The sequence below is a fragment of the Manis pentadactyla genome, chromosome 16, assembly GCF_030020395.1.
Source record: "Manis pentadactyla isolate mManPen7 chromosome 16, mManPen7.hap1, whole genome shotgun sequence".
In the NCBI taxonomy this organism is placed as follows: domain Eukaryota; kingdom Metazoa; phylum Chordata; class Mammalia; order Pholidota; family Manidae; genus Manis; species Manis pentadactyla.
Window position 1 is genome coordinate 8,157,987 of NC_080034.1, and position 23,813 is coordinate 8,181,799.

Genomic DNA, 23,813 nt, shown 5'->3' on the forward strand with positions numbered 1-23,813 from the left:
ACTATATGTGACTCTGTCACCCAAGGTCACACACCCAAATCTCTGACTCTGTCCTGCTGGGAGAGAGGAACTCAGTCCCCACTAAAGGTCCCCCAGGCAAGGGGGCTGAAAGTGACCCTGGTCGCCCTCCCCAGATTGCTTCCTGAAATGCGCTGCACCCCTGCGACTTCGGGACAAAGCACAGGAAACCGTGGAAGAGGAAAAGCCTACGCTATATACCCAGCTAGAATATCATTCCAAAACACTAACAAGCAAAGGGCATTTTACCAGTCCTAGGCTCTCACCAAAAGCATTAATAAAAGATATGCTCCAACAACAACAACAAAAAGGCAGGAAAGAAAAGTGAGATGTAAAAAAGCAATGATTAACAGTGAAATCAGGAGACTATGTTAACACATTGGTATGTCTAAATAAGTATTAACTATAAAAATAATAATATTAACATTGATTTATATCAATGTTCAAAAACAAGCTGAACCTATTCTCAGATGACAATAACACTGAGGACAGAAAGAAAGCAGGACATTTTAGAGGGAAAGTCAAAGCACACTAAGGTCCTCTTTCATAAAGACAATTATTTAATTTTAGATTTTGCTAAAAAGTTGTAAAACATAAAATTGAAAAAATATCATAAACAATTATAAAAATTTGTAAAACAATCACACTGAAAAGTTAATAAAAGTTAAGTTAAAGGATAGAAAAGGAACATATATTTTTCCAAGCTCTAAAATAAATGAATAGGCACAGAAAACAACTCAATCTAGTAGGATGCATAAAAGAAGAAAAGGCAAAGTAAATAAATGACTGGTAAACGGGAAACCCAAATCAAGCTTATGCAAAGGAATATGTTTATGGTAGGAGTTTAAAAATACAAAGATGACAAAAAAAAAAAATGAAGAACGCATGTTATTTTATCACCCAGATATAAGACACTCAACATCTGATGTAAATCCCTTCAGTTATTTCTTTACTATAAATCATGCTATAATTTCTTTTGTGGATAACTGAATTTTTTCTTTCATTAAAACATAATGAAATGTACAATGTCTAGTGTTAGTAATATTGTAGTTTCCTTTTTATAATTCAAAGAATATCTAAATTACTAAAAATAATTAAAGAAATGGAATTCTGAGAACAAAGAAGCTGAAATCACACAAGACAAAGTATTTTTTGTTCACCAATGAAGAAGTAAGTACCTATATAGACTGAAGTACTTTTTCTAAATGCATGACCATTAAGTCAATAAGCTAAAGGGATGTACCATCCTTTAATAAGATGACGGGAAAAACAGCCCCTTTATCAGTCTCAATTATCGTCAACTGCACTTTTGAATACATCATTTCAAAACGCCCTACTTAAAAATATAATCCATAGTTTCTTACTTTTATAATTAGTTCCATAAATTTAAAAAAAGAGAAATATCCAACAGTGTACAACTTGACCCAACAACTGTACTTCCATGTATGCCACTGTAAACTATTACTTTATTCAGTATAAAACCGGATTTAAATGCAGAAACACGGTGTCTTCTCTTCAACTTACAGGTTCCTCCAGGAAAAGAATAAACATGCGAACATTAAAATAAAATTTGAGAACAGTAATTCAAAAGAACAGAGGAGGAAGTGAAATTTGGTCTTAGTTTTAAGTCATAGCTAGAGACAGGGCATTTAAAAGGGTGCAACATCAAACACTGAATAACAGAGATGGAAAAGCATATAGCATGTGTGAAGGGCAGGATATAAAGGCTAGTCAAGAAGAGCAAAGTGTTAGAGAAGGTGAGTCTGTGAGGAGAACTTGGAGCTACCGTGAGAGATTTGGCTCAAGTGTTAGATTTCATTTTCTGTGAAATAACCCAATCTGTACGAACGACCAAGAGTTAAGACAGCGATAGCCACTGACATTTCTGTAACACTCTGGACCCTCAGAACTACTTTTCCGCTTACTGTCTCATGCAGCCATGACTTCCAGTCTCTGTTCCAGACATGTGCAAGGCCACTCACTCTGCTGTTCCTCCCCCACCTGTCGGCTCCCAACCACTACGATCATCCGGGCAGAATTCACACCTGCTAGTCAGGCAGAAAATAACTCAGAGAGGACCTGCGTCACAGTTCCAAAATACACCTGGGAATATGCAACTCTTTAGCCTGACCCCAAACCTAAGTAGAGCCATTCTGAATTGTAAGTCGAGTCATTCTGAAAGCTTTTTCCAGTTGAATGTGTCCCCAATATAAATAAGCAACTTTTTTTTTTTTAAATAAGAAACTCATTTATGATACAAAACAAAAATTTTCATGAAGAATCAGCACTTTGAAGAGTCAGGGCTGAGATCTGGAAAAGTCCTTGAAGACTACTAGGCTCTGTAGCTCATAACCTTGACTACACATTGGAATTGTCAGAAGAGACCCTAAAAAACAGTAATAATACTTGGGCCCCAAACCCAGAACAACTAAACCAGACTCTCTAGTCCTTGAGGCCCGAACACTGCCATCGTTAGCAGGAAGCTCCTCAAGGGGTCATAATGTGCCCCGAGCCACCCCTCCAGTCCTCGATCAGCTGCACTGCTAACATGGATGGGGGCATGGCTCCACGCCGACTCGGTCAGAGTCCCTTTTAGTTCTGCTGCAATACTTAATTTTCAAAAACTCCCCAGGGAATTGCAGGGTCTGTCCCTACAAGGTGGAGGGCCACTGGTTGAATCCATTCCTGTCGTTCCGCTGCCCAAGGGGACCCTGTTAGGGCTGGGATTCGCACCGCTCCCCGGGTCAGCAGCCCCTGGGCCCTTCTGCTCCACGGGTCTGCAAGCCTGCCGTTCCCCGAACAGTGCGCATCTCCAGCGCCTCCCATTGCTCCTGTCGGTCTCCCTGACCAGCAGGCAATGCTGAGTCTTCCTGTTTGAATTGGATCCCAGCTCCAGTGGGAAACCTTGACATTCCAACTTGCCCCACAGTTCGCGTAACGTGTATTATTTATACATCCTGTCTGGTAGCATAGAAATAAAAATAGTTACTGAGCACTTGTTCTTTATCAGGTACAAGGTACAGAGCCATACCTCATTACCTCGTTTAATCTTTACAACCAGTCCCTGGGTTATGTTCAATGACCACTCACAGTTCCTGAAACTATGGAACTGGAAGCTTATAGAGCTTAAGAAATATGCCTGATGTGTTCAGTCTCCGGCTGTGCCTAAAAATACCCATGTCTTCATGATCTTGAATATCAATCCAGTAAAATTCTTGATGATCTGATGCTTTTCATAGATGAACAACAATGGAGACAAATGCCAACTGTAAGTATTTATCATGTATGAATACAAACACGTAGAGATCTTGGTCTCTTTCCTCCTATATAAACCGGACTGTGGTCCCCCAAATTACATAGTGAGACCCTCACCCCAAGGATCTCAGAATGTAACCATATGTGGTCACTAAAGGGATAATTAAATTAAAATGAGTCCCTTACGATGGCCCTAATTCAGTATGATGGGCATCCTTTTAAGAAGAGGGAATTCAGACACCCATGGAGGAAAGCCAGTGTGAAGGCTGAGGGGGGAAATGACCATCTACAAGCTAAGGAGAAAGGTCTGGAACATGTCCTTCCTTCGCGGCCTTCAGAAGGTACGGATTCTGCCAGTACCTAGATGCTGGACGTCTAGCCTGTAGGACTGTGAGAAAACAAACTTCCGTAGTTCAGGCCACCCAGTCTGCAGCACCTTGTCTTGGCAGCCCTAGGCAACTGACACAACCGTGGTCTCATCCCATGCGCACCCATGCCCGGGAGAGTTTACTGGAATCAAAAGGAGTCTTGCCCTTTGGTGTAGAACAGGTGTTTTTAAAAAGACCCAAATGCAGAAGCTCAGCTTAGTAGACAGAACAAGACACTCAAAGAAGATGGCTACAGGCAATAAGGATTAAATCCAGAACAGCAGCAAGACTCAGAGATGCCCCTTGATGTATGGAGAAAAATAACACTGAATGTAGTATCTGGGTGTGCCATATGGGAGTTGGTACCAGGGAAGTCAGCATCTACAGACAAGCTCCTTACTCCTACATCGGGGGGTGATGCAAAGTTTTAGTTCTAGAGGGATTTGGGTGACAGAATTGGACCCTGTCACAAGGATCCAGAGACCTGAATTTAGTAACCAAAGCAAGGCACTAATCCAGGGCCTGGTCAAAGGGACATGATAAAAGCCAGATGGCAAGAACTGGGCCCAGACTACAGACAGGACAAGCACCAGGACTGACTGCTTCTCAGAGGGGCAGGATGAGGGCCACCCTCCTCTGCTCCACAGAGAAACAGCTTCAGGGGCAGGAGCCAGGCAGACCTTAAAACCCCGAGTGTGTCCTTCTCTGCTCAATGGGGTGTGAAAGGACAGATTTTTGTTTGCTTCTGAAGTCTCTCCTGGTCTAAGACTCTGATATTCCATTAAATTGAACCAAAAGTAAGAACAGCCTTTTCATTCACTGGATGAAATGGGTCAAGAACACTGCAGTATGATTCTGCATTTTAGAAGGATACTGAAGAACAATATACTAAGATAACATAGGTGGCACTGGAATCTTCGATATCAAATCTTTTTCCAAATACACTTTGATGCATAAATGTTTCACTTGAAAATGACCTTTAGTTATGCATCTTTTAAAACAATCTATATTAAAACTGTAAGCATAGATGACACATAAAATCCATATGATTATTTTTGAAAATGTAGCCCAGATTTTAATTTAGTTTCTCCTATTCAAGAATAGGAATCTCTTCAGAAGTAACTAAATGACTAGTATTTCTAGCTATGGATTAATTTGGGAGAAATATTATTGGGTATAATTATGTTAGATTTACAGACTTAATTTCTTTTCTTTTTATAGGACTTCTTTTTAGTCATAACTCCTGTTTTAGAATCAAGGAGATTTTTTTAGTCATTTATGTATTAGGCAGAAATTTTGACTAAAAGAGCCAGCTTCTTGCCATGATGATTTCCAAAGTTTCTTAATGCATATTCTTAGAAACTAGGAATTAGCACGTTAGCTCAGCATGCGCACATGCGTGCACGCGCGCATGCACACACACACACACACACACACACACAGCGTCCTCTCACTCTCTTCCTAAGATTTAAATTGCACAGATGACTAAAAGACCTAGTGTCCATTCCATGTGCAGTGTAAGAAGAAATTAGTCCTCAGACTCCCTCTAAGGCACATTTAAACTCAAGCATCTAACACCCCAACTCATGCTTCTTTCAGTAGTTGAAAGGGAGAGTTAAATTTATCTCTCCTTCAGCAATACAAGGCAGCAGTCTCTCTCTTCGTATTCTCTGCTCTCCTTTGTCATAGCAAAGAAAATCAGGCCAGGTGCTGGTGGGCACTGGTGCTAAATGTCAGCCAGTTCAGCTGCAGGCCGGATAACAATCTCTCTTTCTTCTGCATAGGTTAAGAGGGCAAATTAATGAAGAGACTAGAGAAATCCCTTGGCTGAAGGTTAAGAAGTGGAGGCAGAGGTCTATTAGAGTCTCTTCTCCAGCCTCTGGGTGAAACAGGCCGGGGCAGAAATACATAAAAGGAAAGAGGACAGAGAAATGAGGCAGACTCCTCGAAGGAGCTACTAAGGGCAGGCCCTGGGCTCCATCATATACCCCCACACCTGCAAGGGCCAGTCATACAGCAGGAACTCAGTGACAGATTAATGTATGAAAGGTACAAGAGAAGCAAACGCTGTTAAGTTCCCCATGGATCTGCCACTGATTTGAGGTCTGGGCAGCTAAAATGTCAAGTATGAAAGGCCCAGAAGTCACCAAAACTGGTTACTTGCAACTTAATAGAGAGGATGCTAAATAGCTATTTTTTTTTGTATTTTCCAATTTTGATGGATATCAAATTAATGCATGCACATGATGAAAATTTAAATAAATAAGGACTTCAGATGTAGCTACAATAATTCATTTTCTCCTCATGTCCTTTCTGCCCACACTATCAATTCCACTTCCCAACCCTATTTTTAATATTTATTCTCTTAGTTCTTCTAGTGGAAACCACTCTAATTTTTAAATAATTTGCCTCTATATGTTGACTGTTTTATTTGTGGTATCATCTATTTGTTTCTAATTTGAAGATGTTATCTATGGTCAAAACCAATTAAAGAGACTTTAGCTCACTCTACTTAGATTCTTTCACTTTCCAAAGCCAATAGTTTTCTCATTTACACTTCTGTATTTAAATATACTTATCTTCTATTTCTTGTTCTAATTTTTGAAAGGATATGTTAACTCTTGAACATTCTAGATGAGAATATTCACATATTTCCGCCTCTCCCCTTTCTCATTTCCCTTATCAATTTTACATTTATTTTGACATGGACAAAATCTTTACATTCCATTGTGTAAACATATATGTAAAAGGGTTTCTTAAATCAAATGTAAATACTCCAGAACCAAGGAAAATCAACAATGTGCAGAATTTAAATTTCCTTTTCTGGAGACAACTGTCAGCATTTGTGCTCAACCAGAGGAAACTCTATCTGGAGGAATAGTCAAATGGGCCGTATCAATTAATAAAATAATGTCATGTTTTTGTCTGCTTCATATTGGAACCATGATTTTCCTTAACAGTTTTGTTTCCTCAATACATGTATTTTTTTATTGTTTCCTTTTTATTCAGAAAAGAGACAGCCTTTCTTTACCAGGTCAATAATGTCACGACGTTCATTAGTCACCAGATATTTCTCAGAATCCATGACATTCCTTTAATAGAGATGTTTTTGGTGCCTCTTGGAAATGAACTCTGGTTTTAATTTGGACAGGGATTTCTGCACAAATGTCCTTTAGGGATTTCTTTGCACTGGGTTCCTGGGTCAGCTCCACTATTTCTTGTTTCTCATTTGTCCCACTTTCTTGATTATTCTTCTCAGTTTTTGTGAGTGCATACATCTTTAAGTAATTTTCTCAGGAGACCACAAAGTAGGTTTTTGAGAACCTGGCATTGACTGATGGCTTAAATGTGCATGGAATTATAGTTTCAAAGTGGTTGTGCTCCAAATGTGAAGGTATTGATCAGTGTCGTCTAGAATCCATTGCTGATAAGACACATAAAGGCAGTTTAACTCATTGTTTTGTATGTGACCTAACTTAACCTTCAAAAGCTTATAGATTTTTCCCTTTTCTTTATGAGCTTTAATAGGGTTAAACTTCCTCTTACGTTTCAGTTATGACATCTGTACTCATCCTGCGGGCACCCCCAGCGCTGCTGCATGGGCTTCTTTATAGGGAGGTTTTGTGGTTGCCTCCTTCTGGACCCAAAGGAGTCTGCGGGCGGCACGTCAGCTCTTATTTGAATCTCTCAGATCAGGTTATTTTACATCTGGTTAGGAAAAATGGCTCGTGCCACTAGGTAGGCAAGTCTGTGGCCTCGAGTGCAGCTGTGTGTGTCTGCTATTTTGTCCAAGTATCTCTGTCCAAGCGCTTCAGTGTCTCACAGTCATATACTCAGTGCTTTCCCTTTGAGCTTGGTTAATCACTTTGGTTTTTTTCAAAAAATATTTTAAGCAGAGTATCCGTGTGTGTGGGTGGGGAAGTTGCCCTGGGGATGGAGGTTAGGCATCTTAGGATGCACCAAACTTGACCAAGAGGGCAGCATTGTTAGTTTTTTAAGCATACTTCTGTTCTTTAATTACCTTCTTCCTTCTAGGACCAATGTGTCTACTCATGTATCTTCAGGTCTTTTAGTTCATTCTACCATTCTTCCTATTTCACAGCCTTTGCTGTTCATTCATATTTACGACTGTGCAGCTGCTGAGAGCGTCCACGGAGGTCTCTTTAGCCCGGCTGCTCTAGTGGGACATGAACACTGTCAGCAACACTGCGAGCACCTGGGGCCTGGGAGCTGGCAGCCTTCACGTGACACAGGGACGGTGCGGATCCTGCAGAAAGCTGGCAAGGGCGGGGGGGGGGGGGGTCCCAGGTTGGGGAGCACCCAGTCCAGTACCTCTGAATTTTGCCGAGGCAGCTCACTGGATGGCTTCTTGATATTCTCCTGGGAATTAAATGCCGGGCTGTACAGCAGGTACAGAGGAGGAAGTGGAAGCAGCCAAGAGGGTGTTGCAGCTGTTCAAGGCATCTGCCCAGAGGAAGCGCTGCCGCCCACCTGCAGCCCCCCGAATCTCACACCTGAGCCTGACTTCTCTGAGACCGTTTCCTCTGCCACCCCCTCTTGTTTACCTGGCAAGCTCTTCGGTCTAGCATCAGGCTAACGTCCTCTTCATCTTCTAAAAGCATCTCGTCTGCTCACAGCTCAGTCCCTTCTCTCTGCCCCTTTATGGGGTTCTGTGGGGGAAGGGAAATGAGCATGCAGGTTTGGGCAGCCACTTGAAGGGGAGGCCTTTTAAGTTGTAATTGTTTTAAGGTTATAATTTTTTTTTTAAATATCTGTAGCCAAATTCTTCCCACAGAGCCTGATTTTATCTTGGGGCATCCAGTCTCTCTGTAAAGTCCCCAGTAAGAGTCCTCTGGATGGCCAATAAAGAATGTCATGAGGACAGGCACCATGGCTGTCTCTCCCTACCTATTTATCTGTACCGGAATACCCACCTGTATATATGTGTTTTCATTGATCCCTGTACCTCTAGAACTTCACACAGTATGCCTGAAACGTGGAAGGTTCTTATAGATATTTTGTTTAATATCATGTATATCATATAATATTTTATGTAGTATTATGTATAAATTAATACATGAATAAATGAATGGTGGCCAAATTCTTTAATTGTACTGTTAAAAGGTCCAGGAAGCACTAGAAATATCAAAAGAAGGTAAAATGCTTTCTTGGATTTCAAAATAACATAAGTAAATCAATGACTTCTAGTCAGAATTAAAAGTTCTATGTGAGCAGCAGGCCTAATACTGCTGGACACCCAAAGAGGAGATGCCTGATTCTTTTAGTTTAATGACCAAAGAATGACATAAAGCACTGTATGAATAAGTTACATTAAATTATGTAATTATTTAAAAGCAGTACCTACTTTTTTTGCAAGGGTTCCCACTCTTGTTCCTGATTCCCCAATGATTAAGTGGTCAAATAACCAAACTTAATAGTCAGCAGCTGACAATGGCCACAGGGTACACCCTTGTCCCCTGAAACTGTTCGCTTTTAGGGAGAAATTCACACCTGTTAATAAGGGTACTCAGACTTACTTGACAGCCTTGCAGGTATCATTTCTCTGAGTGATTCAGATATCACATGCTCCACACAGGACTGCTGAACTCTGCCTAGAGCAACGGTTACAACCCACTTAGCCCCCATCTTACAGGTGCTCTCAGAAGCCACTAACAAAGTACATGAAAAGTTGAAGGGCATAATTAATTTGCATGGTGTTTTCTCAGTTTACTCGAAGTCAGCAAGACAGAAAGAATAAAAAAGGAAGAAATTCTGTTATCCAGCGCCAGGATCTTCTTTCCACTCATTTTGCCTGCGGGCTTGTGCTGGAAGGTCCTTGTGGGTGTGAGCAGTCCCGCTCCCCGACCGAGGCAGCAGCACCCCGGCTTCTCAGGACGGACGCCGCTGCTTTCCTCCATGCTGGCGCCATCTCCGTCTCTTTCTTATTCTCAGGCCTCTTCGCTCACTGACTTGTGGTACAGATCTTCACTACGCCTGGCCTCCACGGCTCATATTACACATTTCATTTAAATTCAACTGCTGCCTTATAAGCAGCAATTGTTTTTCTTCAGAAAGATTTATATTAGTTAATATGTATAAGTGAAGAGACCAAAAATGCTCTTTTTCCCAGCTGGCAATAGCAATATGAACAGCATTGACATTGAAATCATGGAGTTAATTGGCCTCAACTTTTAGACAAGTCCTCTAGGTTGAACCCCATGTGTGTGAGGGGAATTACACTACACATAAAAGGTTATACTGAACATAAAGGCTGTGTTGTCTTCCAGACACCATTTGACTAGGTTGTCTTTGTTGAAAGGTTGGGACACACAGAAAAGTTACATAATTATATCCAGAAAAAAATATCCTTTTGAGGCATTTATTAAATTGTATTTCCTTGTATAATTATTTGTTGTTTATTTCTCTCAGCAGAATGTAAGCTCCATGACCCATGGAGTGTATTTTATTTTAACTCTAGTTAACCCACTGAACATGCTAATACACATTTGCAAATAAACATAAAACCCAACTCAGCATAAAAAATAATAATACTAATGAGAAGAAGAGTACACACATATTAAATTGTTGCCTTTTGCCAGTGCTACGGCCTGAATACTAGTGTCCCCCCCAAATTCCTCTGTTGAAATCCTAACCCCCAAGATGCTGGCATTAGGAAGTGGGCCTTTGGGAGGTGCTTAGGTCATGAGGCTGGAAATTTCATAAAAGGGATTGTGCCCTTATAAAGTCACGAGACCACAGAGAGATCCCTAGGCCCTGACACACGTGAGGAAACGGTGAGAAGACGCTGCCTATGAATCAGGAACAGGGCTAAACCATGGCGGCCCCCTAATCGTGGACTTCCCAGCCTCCAGAACTGTGAGAAATAAATTTCCATTGTTTATAAGCCACCCAGTCTGTGGCATTTTTTTAGAGCAGCATGAATGGAATAAGAGCCCAGCATGTTAAATGCTTAATTTATTTGTCTAACTGATCAACAAGCAAATACATGGGTGTGTTTTAATTTATAATAAGAAACACATATGTGGTCTTAGTCTACAGTTTCAGCACAAAGCTTCTGAAAACCTTGGGATATCCTCAGTGATGAGAGCTGGAAGGCATCTTTTGTCAGGTTAATGAGGTGATTTTGGAGGCAACTAAGGATGGGGGCACATTGCCAGGAGAACCGACCAATGTGATTAGAGGGTCGGAAGTTTCAGTCCCACCAGTCTGACCTCTGGCATCTCAGGGACCAGTGGGTCTTATTGGACTGAGCCCTGAACCACTCACAGATCTGTTGCTTCCTCTGAGTAGACAGGATCAGAACTGAACTGAGCTGAACTCTTGGACACCCTGCAGGTGTACAAGAACTGCTTATTAGTGTTGGACCCCTAGCCCCCTCCCCCTACCAACACACACACATTAGACTTGGGTCCAGAACTCAAAATGATGGGCTATAGTTAAAAAGTAATTTTAATTTCTGTCTCAAATATGGTTTTCTGTCTCAAACTTTATTCCATGGGGATAATGCTCCCCTGACCCTGAAACTCACAGCATGGCATCCAATATCCTAAGAAATTTTTTTCCAAATCATTCTTTTCCCTTCTCATTTCACTGGAACCTGTAAGATACAGAAATGGTTCTTCTACCTTTTCTTTGCATGACATGTACCTGAGTGATGATACTCTCAGTGATACAAGATACCGAAGATCCGGGCTTATCACACAACATCAAGACAGAAAGGATGCCAATTTCACATTCTATTTACATGCATCATCTTATTCAAACCCCACAATAACCTTACTAAGTAGATGCTCTTGTCTCCATTGTGTCAATAAGAAAGCTGAGACTTTCAGAGGCTAAGTCACTTGTGAAGGGTCGCAGGGCACTGGAGGTTATCGTGGCTGTTTCCCAAAACAGCCCTCCGGAGGCGACAGGAGTTGGGTAGTAAAGGCATTACTAGGTACTACAGATGGTTCAGTTTCTGGTCCAGTTTGAAACAAGAAAATGTCCATCTTACATTAATAAAATGTAAGTTCTTTATAGTTACTGTTTCATTTTGTAAACACTGAGCTGGGATTGGTTCAAATATCAGAATAGAACTTTGATTTGGAGTATACTCTGACTGGAGTATACATTTATTGAGAATGAGATTAATTTATAAGTTAAGAGAAAACAGAGTTGTCTGCATCAGATAATGGCACATTTGATGCTCCTGTGTTCCTGGAGGAAGAGGTTGAACTCCAACTTCAGAGGTGTGTCATGTCCCAAGTGGTCACCAATGTCCCCAGAATGGTAATTCCGAGGGAGTAGAGACAGTGTGCAGAGGCAGCTCAGTAGGCCAACTCCATCCCTCCAATCACCCATGCCCCTGGTCATTTTTTCTTTTGCAACCTGTTGCTACTGTAAATAATTATGAAATTCGATTCTGTCCAATTTTATAACATTTGTGATTTATAATACATACTCAATAAAAGCTAATAGAGTCCTTTTTTTAAGGTATATACACACATACATACATATACACATACATATACACAGATATACATATACATAATATCCATTCAGGGTTATCAGCACACCATTTAAACATGTTCACTTACATTTTTACTTAACATTTACTTTTATTTCAGGGGAGAAAAATATGTCCTCACAAAACAATGTTAAGGTACAGAAGGCAGAAAGAGTCTACTCACCACCTGACTTAGAAAGCCCACAATGTGCTTAAACAGGTACATACTGACGTATTAGTCAAGCATAAGTGATCAGAAGGTGAGCCGAACAGTCAAACTGATCCCATATAGACACGATTCAACTCGAGTTGCAGTAATAGTACCGAGAGAATGAGCTCTCCTAATTATAGTATAGTACCTCTAACACAGTATTAGATTATTGGGGCATATCAACAAATAAATAGGAAGAGAGAGAGAAAAAAAAGAGACAGAGAGGACAGAGAGAGACAGAGACCTACACAGAGACGGGGAGGAGACAGGCATGCTTCTCAGAGAAGATGAGGAAGTAATTTTAATATTTATTATGTAATTTAGCAACTATAAAGCAAGCCAATAAACAGTTAAAATAGTCACCCCAAAATATAAATTAAGAAACTCTCAAGGATCTCAACCCTTCAGAAGGATGATGACCACCACCATCGTATTTAGGACTGTGACCCTTTTAAATCTGAGTGAATAGCAGCAAAATGAGGTGAATCTTCAAGTGAAACACACAATTTTAACACTGAATTGAAGTATTTTCCTGACCAGCGTTATCTAAAGGAACTTTTATTATGGTAATCATCATTGAGCACTTGAAACATGACTAGTGCAATGGAGGACCTGAATTTTTAGGTTTAATTTCAATCAATTTAAATATCTACGAGGAACTGTGGTATTTCACAGTGCAGGCCTAGACAGAAAATGTCAGCCTATCACTCCATGTTCCCCAATCTTGTGGAAGGTAGCAGGCAAAATGAACCCCTGCTCCTAGATTACCTTCCAAAACAAAGTGCATAATATCTTCATGTTACAGTCTTCGTGAATTCCTTGACAAATTGTTAGAAAGGTTCATTTGAAACATGTAAAACTTCGACCTCTGTGACTGAAGTTTAAAAAAAAAAGATATATTTTGGGTTTTCTAGAAAAGTAACAATTTTTTTCCAGTAAATAGGTCTACCCCAAGACAACTTAAAAACACAAGAGTGCGTACTGAATTTCCCAAAATGACAAGAACCAAGAAAGTCAAGAACTCTCGGGACCCAGCCATGGAGCTTGGCAATACGTTTCACCCATGCCCTCCTAGCCCCCAAAACAAAAACAGGAACCCAAAGCCTTCTAGTTGCTGCGGGGCTGGCTGCCAGCGTTCTAAGCCACTTCCCCACCCCTGCGGAGGCGCGACTGACACCGGCCGCGGCGCGCGCTTCAGGTACCCTAGCCCGGGGCAGCCCCGGTACTGCCTCCGATACTGCCAAACGCACTGCGAAACGCGGTCAGAGTAAGTCAACATCTTTTTTTCCTTGTGATGAGAACTTTATTCATTCATAACTTCCTAATACACCCCACGGCGTGTTAGCTGCAGGCGGCACCGCCGTGCAGTCCGTGCCGCGCTAACTGGCACGCGCACCCCGGCCCCGCGCCCCCGCCGTCGGACCCCAGCGCAGCTCCCTCTCCGTCCCGCGCCCCGGCCACCCCCCCCACCCCCCCGGACCGCCTCATCCGGGTCCCAGTGCCGCGCCTCCGCCTCCGGGTCCCAGCGCAGCCCCACCGTCCCGCGCCCCTGCCTCCGGGTCCCAGCGCAGCTCCTGCTCCGTCCCGCGCCCCGGCCCCCCCCCACCCCGCACAGCCTCATCCGGGTCCCAGCGCAACCCCCACCGTCCCGCGCCCCCGCCTCTGGGTCCCAGCGCAGCACCCACGCCCCCCTCCGTCCCACGCCCCGGCCCCGCACCGCCTCATCCGGGTCCCAGCGCAGCCCCGCCACCCCCGTCCCGCGCCCTCACCTTTCTCGCTGACGCTCTCGCTCTCGAGCTCCACGTCCTCGCAGCTGGTGTACTCCGGCGTGGACACGCCCTCCTCCTCGGAGCTGCTCACCGACAATTGCCGCTTCTTGCCGCCCCTCCGGGCGCGGTGCGGCTTGGGCGGCGACGGCCGCACCGACTCGGACTGGTCGGAGCTCAGCGAGTCGTTCCGCAGCATGGTCTCCACCTTCTCGCGCTTGGCCTTGCGCAGGAGGCCGGCCGAGCCGGGGTCCAGGCGGCCCTGCTTGCGCAGGGGCTCGGCGGCCGGCGGCTCCGGGCCCGCCGCGGGGGCCGGCGCATGCCTGGGCGCCGGCGGGCTGCGGCTGGGCGGCGGCTTGGCGCCCGGCGCCCGGGCCTCCGCGGTCCTCTCGGCCGGGAAGGAGCGCGGAGAGGCGGGCGGCGAGGCCGCGGCGGCGGCGGCGGCGGCGGGCGCGCGCGTGCCGGGCCTGCTCTCGGGCGGCGCGGCGGCCGTCTCGGTGCGCGGCAGCGCCACGTCGCTGTGGCGCCGCTCGTGCCTGGCGCGAGACACGCGCGCGTGCATGCGCATCTGCTGCTCCTCGGGCGGCGGCTTCACCGGGTACCGCGCCAGGTTCGGGTCGCTGCGGTACCGCGTCTGGTACTCCTCCGCCTTTCTGCGCTGCTCCGCGGCCGCCCCCGGGCCGCTCTCTCGCCGCGCCCGCACGTCGGCCGAGTCCTGCGACCGGCCCTTCTCGAGCCGCCGGCCGTCGCGCCTGTCCTTGCGCTCGCGGGCGTCCCCGGCCGCGTCCCCGGGCGGCGCCGCGGGCCTTGGCGCGCGTTTCCGCTCGCCCTTCGGGGCGCCTCTGCCGTCGGGCTCCGCGGGCCCGGGGGTCTTCTTCCTGCAGGACACAGAGGAGCGTCACGGGGGCCCCGAGGGCCGCTGCTGCCGCGGCCTCCCGCTTTAAATCCTCAAACGACTCGGAACAATTCGCTGTCTCAATTAAAAAGCGCGATGATGAAGAAACACGTTAAGCGTGTGCACCTGATTCGCGTTCTAAAGAGGACTCTACATCCCTACAGATTCAGGGGCTTTAAAACTTGTTCTCACTCTTAAAATTCTCTGGAAATTAACTAGATCAATAAAAGCTAGCAGTAACATAATTCCATAAACGAGCAAGTTTTATGCTAACCTCTGCTTGTGAAACAAAGATAGTGTTTTATTTGAAACTAATGTAGGTAATATTAATACAGGAGCAAAAGATAACATACGCATATCCGTTCAGAACTAGAAATCAACCTCTATTTTTGGACAATACATATCGACAACCTTCTATTATAACAAACTTTTAAAACCATGTGGATTCAAGTCTGTCCCTTTCAAATCTAACAGTACTTCTTCAATAGTAGAACAAAAATAACTTTAAGGAGATCAGGTGCACCCAAACACTTCAAAGGCTGCTGGCTGGGAAAAGAATGGCTGAACCTTAGCCTTCATCTTATCTTACTTGGGCAGAAAATAATAGAAATAATGAAAATCTTGAAATAATTATTCATATTCCTTCACTCCTTCCCTTTCATTCTCCCTCATTTCACAATCCGAAAGAAGGAAGAAAACAATCGTGTGTTCTATTTTCTTCTCCATCCTATTGAAGACACTGACAAAGATAAAAATAAAGGGAAAGAGTTTGGAAGTCTTTGCATCTTGTAGATGTATCATTCGACTATCCCTTTCAGTCCTTTTCTGTACCCTGGAGGGCACCCGATTTTAGAAAGTTCCAGCAACTATGAAAGGAGTTACTAAAAGTAGGTGCTATGGCTAAGCTTTCTTATGCTACATGATCTATGCATTAAAGTGGAAACAACCTAAGACTCCTTTTGGAATCCTGAGGACCACTGAGAGGGCTTTCCAGAGGGAACATCATTTGACCAGAAATCCAGAGGCATACATCATAAAGTTGGGGGTGGGGGAAGGTGAGAAAAAGTAGGGTGATTTCTATTGTGGGTTACAAAGTAGTAGTTGCTAAGATATGCTGGTCATGTTGTAAAGTAGGGTAAAGGGTTTCGAATGGCATGGGGACAGCAAATTCTGTCTGAGGCCTTTGGATCACGTTGGTCCTTTGAAGTGAAAGGGGTTTTCATGGGAAAGTGGAATTACAAGGATGGCATTGCTGTGTCGCAATGCAACAGGTCTAATATGAACACATTAATCATTATCAAAAATAGTTTCAAAAAAGTGTGTTGATTGTACTGCCAACATCTAGTAACTCATTACGGTATAGTTGATCTTGTGAGAAATTTACATTAACTCAATTTATTGAAATTGATAATTAAAGGAGATACTCTGTGAAAGTGCTTTATGAGAGGACAGAGTATGATGCAAACGGGAGTTCTCCAGTCTCTGGTTTTTTGCCTCACTGAACATGCCTTTTCTCAACTCTCCCTGTATTTGTTCAATTTCCACTAGCTCCTGGTGAGTGTACAAAAAATGATCAAGAATCTTGAATAATTTAAACAGAATGCCATTCTATTAGTCTTGCTTCTTTCCCTGAACTTGCCACCCATTTCTCTTTACCTTCTACACCCACCCCCAGTCTTCATTAGATAATTGGCAAGTAATTTATATAACCAGTGAGGGCATTTGCCCTATCAATCTTCTGCAAACTTCCTCTCAAGGTCAGAACAAAGACTCTCTTCTCAGTACTTATTCTTGAATGTTCTGTAGTTTTTCACCATGTGTTAAAAACAGGATTCATATTTTCTCTTTAGAAGCTTTACAGCTACAAATTCTCTATCTTATTTAAAGATACCATTTTTTAACCAATCTCCAAATGCACCTGCAATAATTGTCTCTTCTTAATCCACAACAATCTGGCACCAAAAGCTATTCATTGTACCTTTCCTTGGGCACCTTGACTGTCCTTGCTGTGTTCCCTCCACACTGTTTTGGTATTCTCATTCTTTCTTCCAATAATGTCCTTGCCGACTCTGTCTACCCACCCTGCACTCCTGGGTGTCCTACAAAGCTTAATTCAAAAGGGGCCCCCTCTTCCCTACAGCTGCACAACTATTCTACATATTCCGCAGCTTTGCTCACATCAGCCTTCTGATCAGTGAACTGCCCATCTGTCTGTCTCCCCTAGGACATCGTGCACTGTCTTCCCTTGGATCTGTGAGAAAAAGGTCCATGTCCCAATCATCTTTATATCCTCTGGTTCCTGACTCAGGGTTAGCTCATAGTAAATATGCAATGACTATTGTATACACTCATTACGTAGCTACCCTCCCAGTGCCTCCCGTGTGCCAGCTTCTGAACACATGTTCCCTGCCCCCTTCCCCCCACCCCGGTAGGGTGGGCTGTTACTCATAGTGGGGCAGAGCCAGGACTGCACTCCTGACCTGTTTGACTTTGAAGCCTTCAATCAATTGTTTATACAATTGTATTGTATATTGTATAGGCTTTGTTTGAAAAAGGGAGCAAAACCTTCCTTGGAGCCCACTTTTTCACCCAGTGGGATAAATAAGGGTCACACAAAGGCAGCAGGTTCCCCAGACTACCAACCTCATGAAGAAAAGGGCTTTGTCCTCCTTGTCAACACTGCCTCCCAATGCAGAGCATCCTGTCTAGTCATAAATATATTGTTTGAATGAATGAATGAATGGAAGGGTATTATATCTGGTCATGTTAGCCTGTGCTTAAAATTCTCAGTGTCTTCCTGTTAGTTCCAGAAAAAAATCTAAAAAATTTAGCCCAGCCAAAGGCCCAGTGTGACCTAGACTCTGCCAGCTCGACAGCCACCCCTCTCCCTCGCGGCGGCCTGCGCTCCAGCCTGTGGGCGCCTGCAGGTCCTCCTCGGCGCTGTCCCTCCAGGCCTCCTGCCCGCGCACAAGCCTGGAGCGCCCATCCCACTCTGCACCTGCCCAATTCCTAGTCACTCTTCAGGGCTGGGGGGAAAGAAGGGACCTCAGAGAAGGCCGTGCTGATGCCTGCACACACCGCCCACTGGGTCAGGTGCCCGTGCCCGTCTTATACCCTCAGAGCACACTTTGAATGGAAGGACTAATGGCCTTTTCTGAGTTCAACTCTGTAAGTCAGTAGCTCAGTCAGGCGACTTGTTTGCATCTGTGAGTGACACGGAAGAAAACTTCCTAGCGGAGGCGTCCTCAGGAACGAGGCCTTCCAGGCACTAGGGCAGCACCTCCGCCCGGGCGCCGTGCGGGCGCCGAGAAGCGCTTCCCTGGACGGCTCTGCACGGCTGCCGAATTCCTGAAACCGGGCTGCCGCGGCCACCAGCCCTCGCCTGCGCCCCCCGCCCGCCGACGGGCCGTTACCTCTCTCCCGGGGGCTCGCTGCGAGACCGGGCGGCGGCCGGCTTCTGCTCGGGGCCCGCGGCCGGCGGCGCGGGCTCGGCGCCCCTGCCCGGGTCGGGCTGCGCGGCGGGCGGGGCGGGGGCCCGCGGGGCGGCGGCGGCCGAGCTCAGCGGCGTCTGCGAGCGCGAGCGCTCCTGCAGCCGCGCCCTCTTCTCCCGGGGCGCCTCGGCCCCGGCACCGGCCGCCGTGTCGCTCAGGGCTCCGTCCCGCCCCGGCGGCGGGGCGCCCCCTCCGAAGAACCAGGCCCCGGACTTGGTCAGGATCTCCTGCTGCTTGCGACAGGAGTTGCACACCCACATCACCTGGGCGGAGGAGAGAGAACACTGTGAATTCTCGCTGCCACCGGGGATGATTTTCATCACATTAAAATGTCTCTAAGGAAAAAGAGAGTGATGGGGATCGTCACGTTTATCCTCGCAGATTCCCTGTGAAGAGGGCGCTTGCAGAGGTCACCGTCCGGCCTGCGGGCGCCGGGCCGGGGCTGGGGACGCCGAGGACCGTCCGCCCAGGGCAGGGTGCTTTCCCGGTGTCCCACCCCTACGGCTCTGTGGCCTTTTACCGTATCGCCAGCACAGGTTGTAGGACTGACTCTGAAGTTCCATCTAAAATATCTTAATAAAAATATTCTAAGCGGGGCAGCTGATTGATTAGAAAAATGCTGTAAGGAGCTATATACAGGTAATATTTAGGCACATAAACTCCGTGTCTCAAAGGATTTAGAAGGTACGTGTCACCTCAAAAGTCGTCCATTATTAAAGCCCATATTACAAGATATTTTTATGGAACAAGCAAACAATAAAAAATAGGCACAAAAGAAAAGGTCAAGCTATCTATCTTCCCTAGTTTATTAGCCATAAACTAACCTCGAGTTTATTTTATGCTAGGATATATAATTTTCCACTCACATATTTACTAGAGCCATCTCTGGGGTTGGGTTTATTCATATGCAGTGTCCACTAAGGGGGCTAGTTTGAAATAGTCATTTAGAATAAACATAAGAAGGTTTTTTACAAAACAAAATATAACCTGTGAAAACACTGTATTCCATTTAATACAGTACTGTAAGAACTGTTATACTATCATTTTGAAAAAACCTGAAAAAGAAAACAGGAGATTCTCAATTTCATTACAGTTCCTGCATTTTTGCATATGTGCACCGGCTTTCCTTACTTTCTCTATTCCATGAACACACTCATTCTCACAGAAATGGGGGACAAAGGTATCAGGGTGACATTTCAATCTTGTTGTCAAGAGTAGATGAGAAGGTGGAGAGAGCTGATGAGAAAGCAGCTGGAAATGACAGGGGTCTCTGGTGGGTCTCTGGACTGGGTTATGGTCATTGCTATTTCATAGGCTCATTGTTTTCCTTCTGGAAGGTTATAAAGTACATGGTGTGGATTTATGAAAGAAAATGATAAAATACGGAATGGCACATCAATAAAATAATACCAGATGCTTCTTAAGACTAAAGCACCCCCCAATCCCACTGTCCCACTAGTAGCATTTTGCTTTAATTTTTCTACACAAACTTAAGATAACAGATTCCACTGTAACTCTGTATTCCATTTATTTAATATTATAGCATAAATATTTCCATATGATTCTAAATGTTTCTAAAATATTTTAATATTATGAAATGGTCTATAGAGACTGTACATCATTTGCCTAATCCTTAAATCACTTACATTCTTTCACATTAAGAATGCTTCAGGGAAAAACTGTGTTGATCAAACTATTTTCACATTTAATAACATTTAGTTTTAGAATGTATTGGAAAAAATCACATTGATTAACCTTTTGACAAACACAGTTTTCATAGAGTCCCTCGCCATGTTGGTTGATTTTGTCTGGGGTCATGAGGATGGTTTTTCATTTCTGTGGAGTCTAATATCTTGCTTCCTTCCTTTGTGGTGCTTCTATTGTACTTTAGCCCAGAAAGTGCTTTGATGAATATTCAGTTTGATTCTCATCGACTATTCATATGGTTGAACATTTTACAATTCACTCCTTGATCCCTCAGAATTTATTCTGATGCATGATGGCAGGCAGGGATATACACGGATCTTTTTTTTCCTCACAATTATCTCAACAGGATTTACTGGATAATCCCTCATTCCACTGTGAACCTTCAAAGAAGAGTACAGGTTTGGAGTTAAACTACTTAGATGCTAATATCACACCCACCACATGTTTGCTATTGACGCCCAACCTGCACAGCCTCCCTGCCTCCCGCCATCATCAACAGACTGAAGATACTAATAGTTCCTTCCTCAACCAGTCATTTTGCAAATTCATGCGGTAATCCCCCAAACTGCTCAGTAAGATGCCTGACATAGAGTAAGTGCTTATGAGGTACTCATAACACAGTAATTATTCATTATTACTAATTACTATCACTGTCATCATCATTATTTTATTACCCATACTCAGTTTCATACAAAGTCAGTAAGAAAATTGTATTTGGCTGCTATTGGGGTACAAATATATATGCACACTTATTAATTCAGTCCCACCAATTATGTTACCTTGCTCAAAGCCTCTACATCTTTTCTAGCTGTTCTCACATAGACTGTGTAATGGGCCTGTCGTTGTTTCCCTGAATGTCTACAGCTGGAATTATCTTGAGTCTGTGTAGGTGACGGCAAGTCAGAGGGAGTGAGTGCTGGTGAAGGGAGGGGGCCCTGGAGGCAGGCAACCTGCGTCCAAATCCTTGTTCCCCCACCTTCCTGCTCTGCTGTCAGGACTCTGCTTCGGTTTACTCATTCATAAAATTGAGGAAATACTGATAATAGGTACACAGCTTCTATGTTATGGTTAAATAAGAGAATATATGTAACTGCATTTGGCCCACAGAAAACACCCAATACTAATGATCACTAACAGCACACAAACTCCCTGCAGGTACATGTCTTCCAACACAAGGTAAATGTTCTTTTTCTTGCATTATAAAGTGCCACATTCTGTACATATTTCTGATTTCAACAAATATTTCTCAGGGCCAATTAGGTACCAAGCATTGTTCTAGGCACTGGAGATACAACAGTGAACAAAATGGACAAAACTCTCACCTGTGACATGGATGCTCCGGTGAAAGAAGACAAACATAAAACATAACAGTGAACACAAGAGCCGTGCTAGACGGTCTCCACAGTCTGAACAAACGTGCACAGAGCCTGCTGCGTTATGGGGCGGTTCAGTTTAAAACTGGCCAGTCAGGGAAAGCTTCACTGAGAAACTGACACTTGAGTAGGACTGGGCCACCGGGCAGGCACCTGGGGGAGGGTGGGCCAGGCAGCAGGGGCAGCACGTGGAGGGCAGTCTGAGGGCTTCTGCCTGGCGGCCTCAAGCAACATGGAGCCGAGCACGGATGAAGCAGCATGAGGCGAGTTCAGGAAAGCAACAGGGCTCAGCCTGGGGCGGTCTTTGTGGGTCCCAGCAGACTTTGACATTTATGATGAGAGAAATGGGCAGCTATTGGAAGCTTCTGGGCAGAGAGGTGACCTGATGTATCTGAGGTTTTAATAAGATGCCTCTGGTTGCTGTGTTGACAATAACATGTAGGGAATCAGTTGTGGATCTTTGTGAAGCAAATTCGAATATTGCTATTTTTTACTCTCTTTTGGCTCATTAGATGTGCTTCCCCTTCCCTACAGGGTTATCTCCTGTTTCATTTTGTTGGAGTTGCACCTCTTTTATACATAGCACAGGATTGAACTATATCTTTTTTTATCCAATCCAAGAATCTTCGTGTTTTAGTCTGAATCTTCTGAACACACACCAATCGTCATTTTCTATGTCGTGTCTCCTATTACACGACATTTGCCATTTGTGGAAAGTACTGCACACACCTGCTCTCCCAATCCCACCCCTTCTGCCCAACGAGGACCTCACTGACCCCTTCCTTCTCCTGTCTTCAGCCTTGTCTTCACTACTGCTCCTTCCCTCTTGGCATATAACTATTAAAACACACAAAATAATCAAGAATTTTCTCTTAGAAAAACAATTCTTTGTACCCTATTTCCCCGTCTGAATAATTTATTCTATTCTCTATCCTCTTTTCAAGCTAGTTAAAGTAACCTAAAATTAGTAAGTACTCTCCCCTCCTCACATCCCGTTTTCACATCTTTGAAACCTGACTCCAGTCCCCACGATTGTATTCAGTTATCTTTCACAGACACTAGTGATCCCTTTCCATGGTGCTAATCCACTCACAGACACTTGTTAGCCCTCCTCTTACTAAGCTTTTCTGACTATTTGGAACTCATGACTACCCATCTTTCTTTGGTTTCTGGATTCAATGACAATTTCTGCTCTGTTCTCTCACTTGCTGCTTGTATCGCCTCTTCCAATGTTCCTCACTAAAATCCTCCTTCTTGACCCTCCTAGTAAGTGATGTCACACAGGGTTCCATTTTTGATCCTCTGCATTTCATACTCCCACAGACTCAAAAAAGAACACTTATATCCCTCAAAAACACAGAAGCAAGAATGTTTAAGAAAAAAATGAGCAAATCTACAAAAACAGTACCACTAGCAGTATGCTCAATTATGTAAGCAGAATGCTTTTGACCTAAGATCAAAGCAAGGGAACAAGGCAAGGATGTCTGCTCTCAACACCACTATTAGCCACTGTAACAGAGATCCTAACAAACACATCAAGGCCATAAAAAGAAATAAACATAAATTTTGGAAAGGAAAAAGTAAATCTATCCTTATTTACAGAATCCATGATAATTTACATAGGAAATCCCAAGGGATCTACAAAACACTACTGGAACTAATAATAAGTGAATTTAGCAGGCAGCAGGATGCAAAGTTAATAAACAAAAATCAATTTTATTTCCAAATACTAGAAGAAACAATTGGAGGGTAGATTTTTAAAAATGCCATTTATAAAAGCATACAAAACTAAAATACTTACGGATAACTTTAGCAAAATGTATGCAAGTGCTTTACAACAAAATTTGTAAAATATTCCTGAGAAAAATGTATGGAAACTGCTGTAGACAGGACAATGTCCCCCACCACCACCCTTATATGTGTCAGCATGTAAGATATGTCAAAGTATTAACCACAAATATGTATTTGGAGATATACCCTATAAGGAGAGAATCAAGGTTAAATGAATCCAGCAGGGCAGGGGGATGAGGGGGTGGGGTGCCTGATTCCTCAGGATTTGGATTAGTGTCTTTAGACTAAGAAAAAGAAGAGAGCTCTCGCCACCCCCAACCCATGCAAGCATGGAGGAAAAGCCAGGTGGGGACACAGCCAGGAAGAAGAGAGCTCTCACTAGAAACCAACCCTGCTGACATCTTAACTTTGGACTCCCCAGCTTCCAGA

The 23,813-nt window shown here is 44.1% G+C and overlaps 1 protein-coding gene across 1 annotated transcript in view; it reads right to left on the bottom strand.

Moving 5' to 3' along the window:
• Positions 1–23,813, bottom strand: part of RIMS1 (regulating synaptic membrane exocytosis 1) — a 426,962-nt gene that overhangs the window by 170,992 nt on the left and 232,157 nt on the right. The window contains exons 5-6 of the mRNA XM_057494214.1: positions 18,436–18,776; positions 14,131–15,005 (exon numbers count right to left, since the gene is read on the bottom strand). Of these exons, the coding sequence (XP_057350197.1) occupies positions 14,131–15,005; positions 18,436–18,776 (1,216 nt within the window). The remainder of the gene's footprint in view (positions 1–14,130; positions 15,006–18,435; positions 18,777–23,813) is intronic.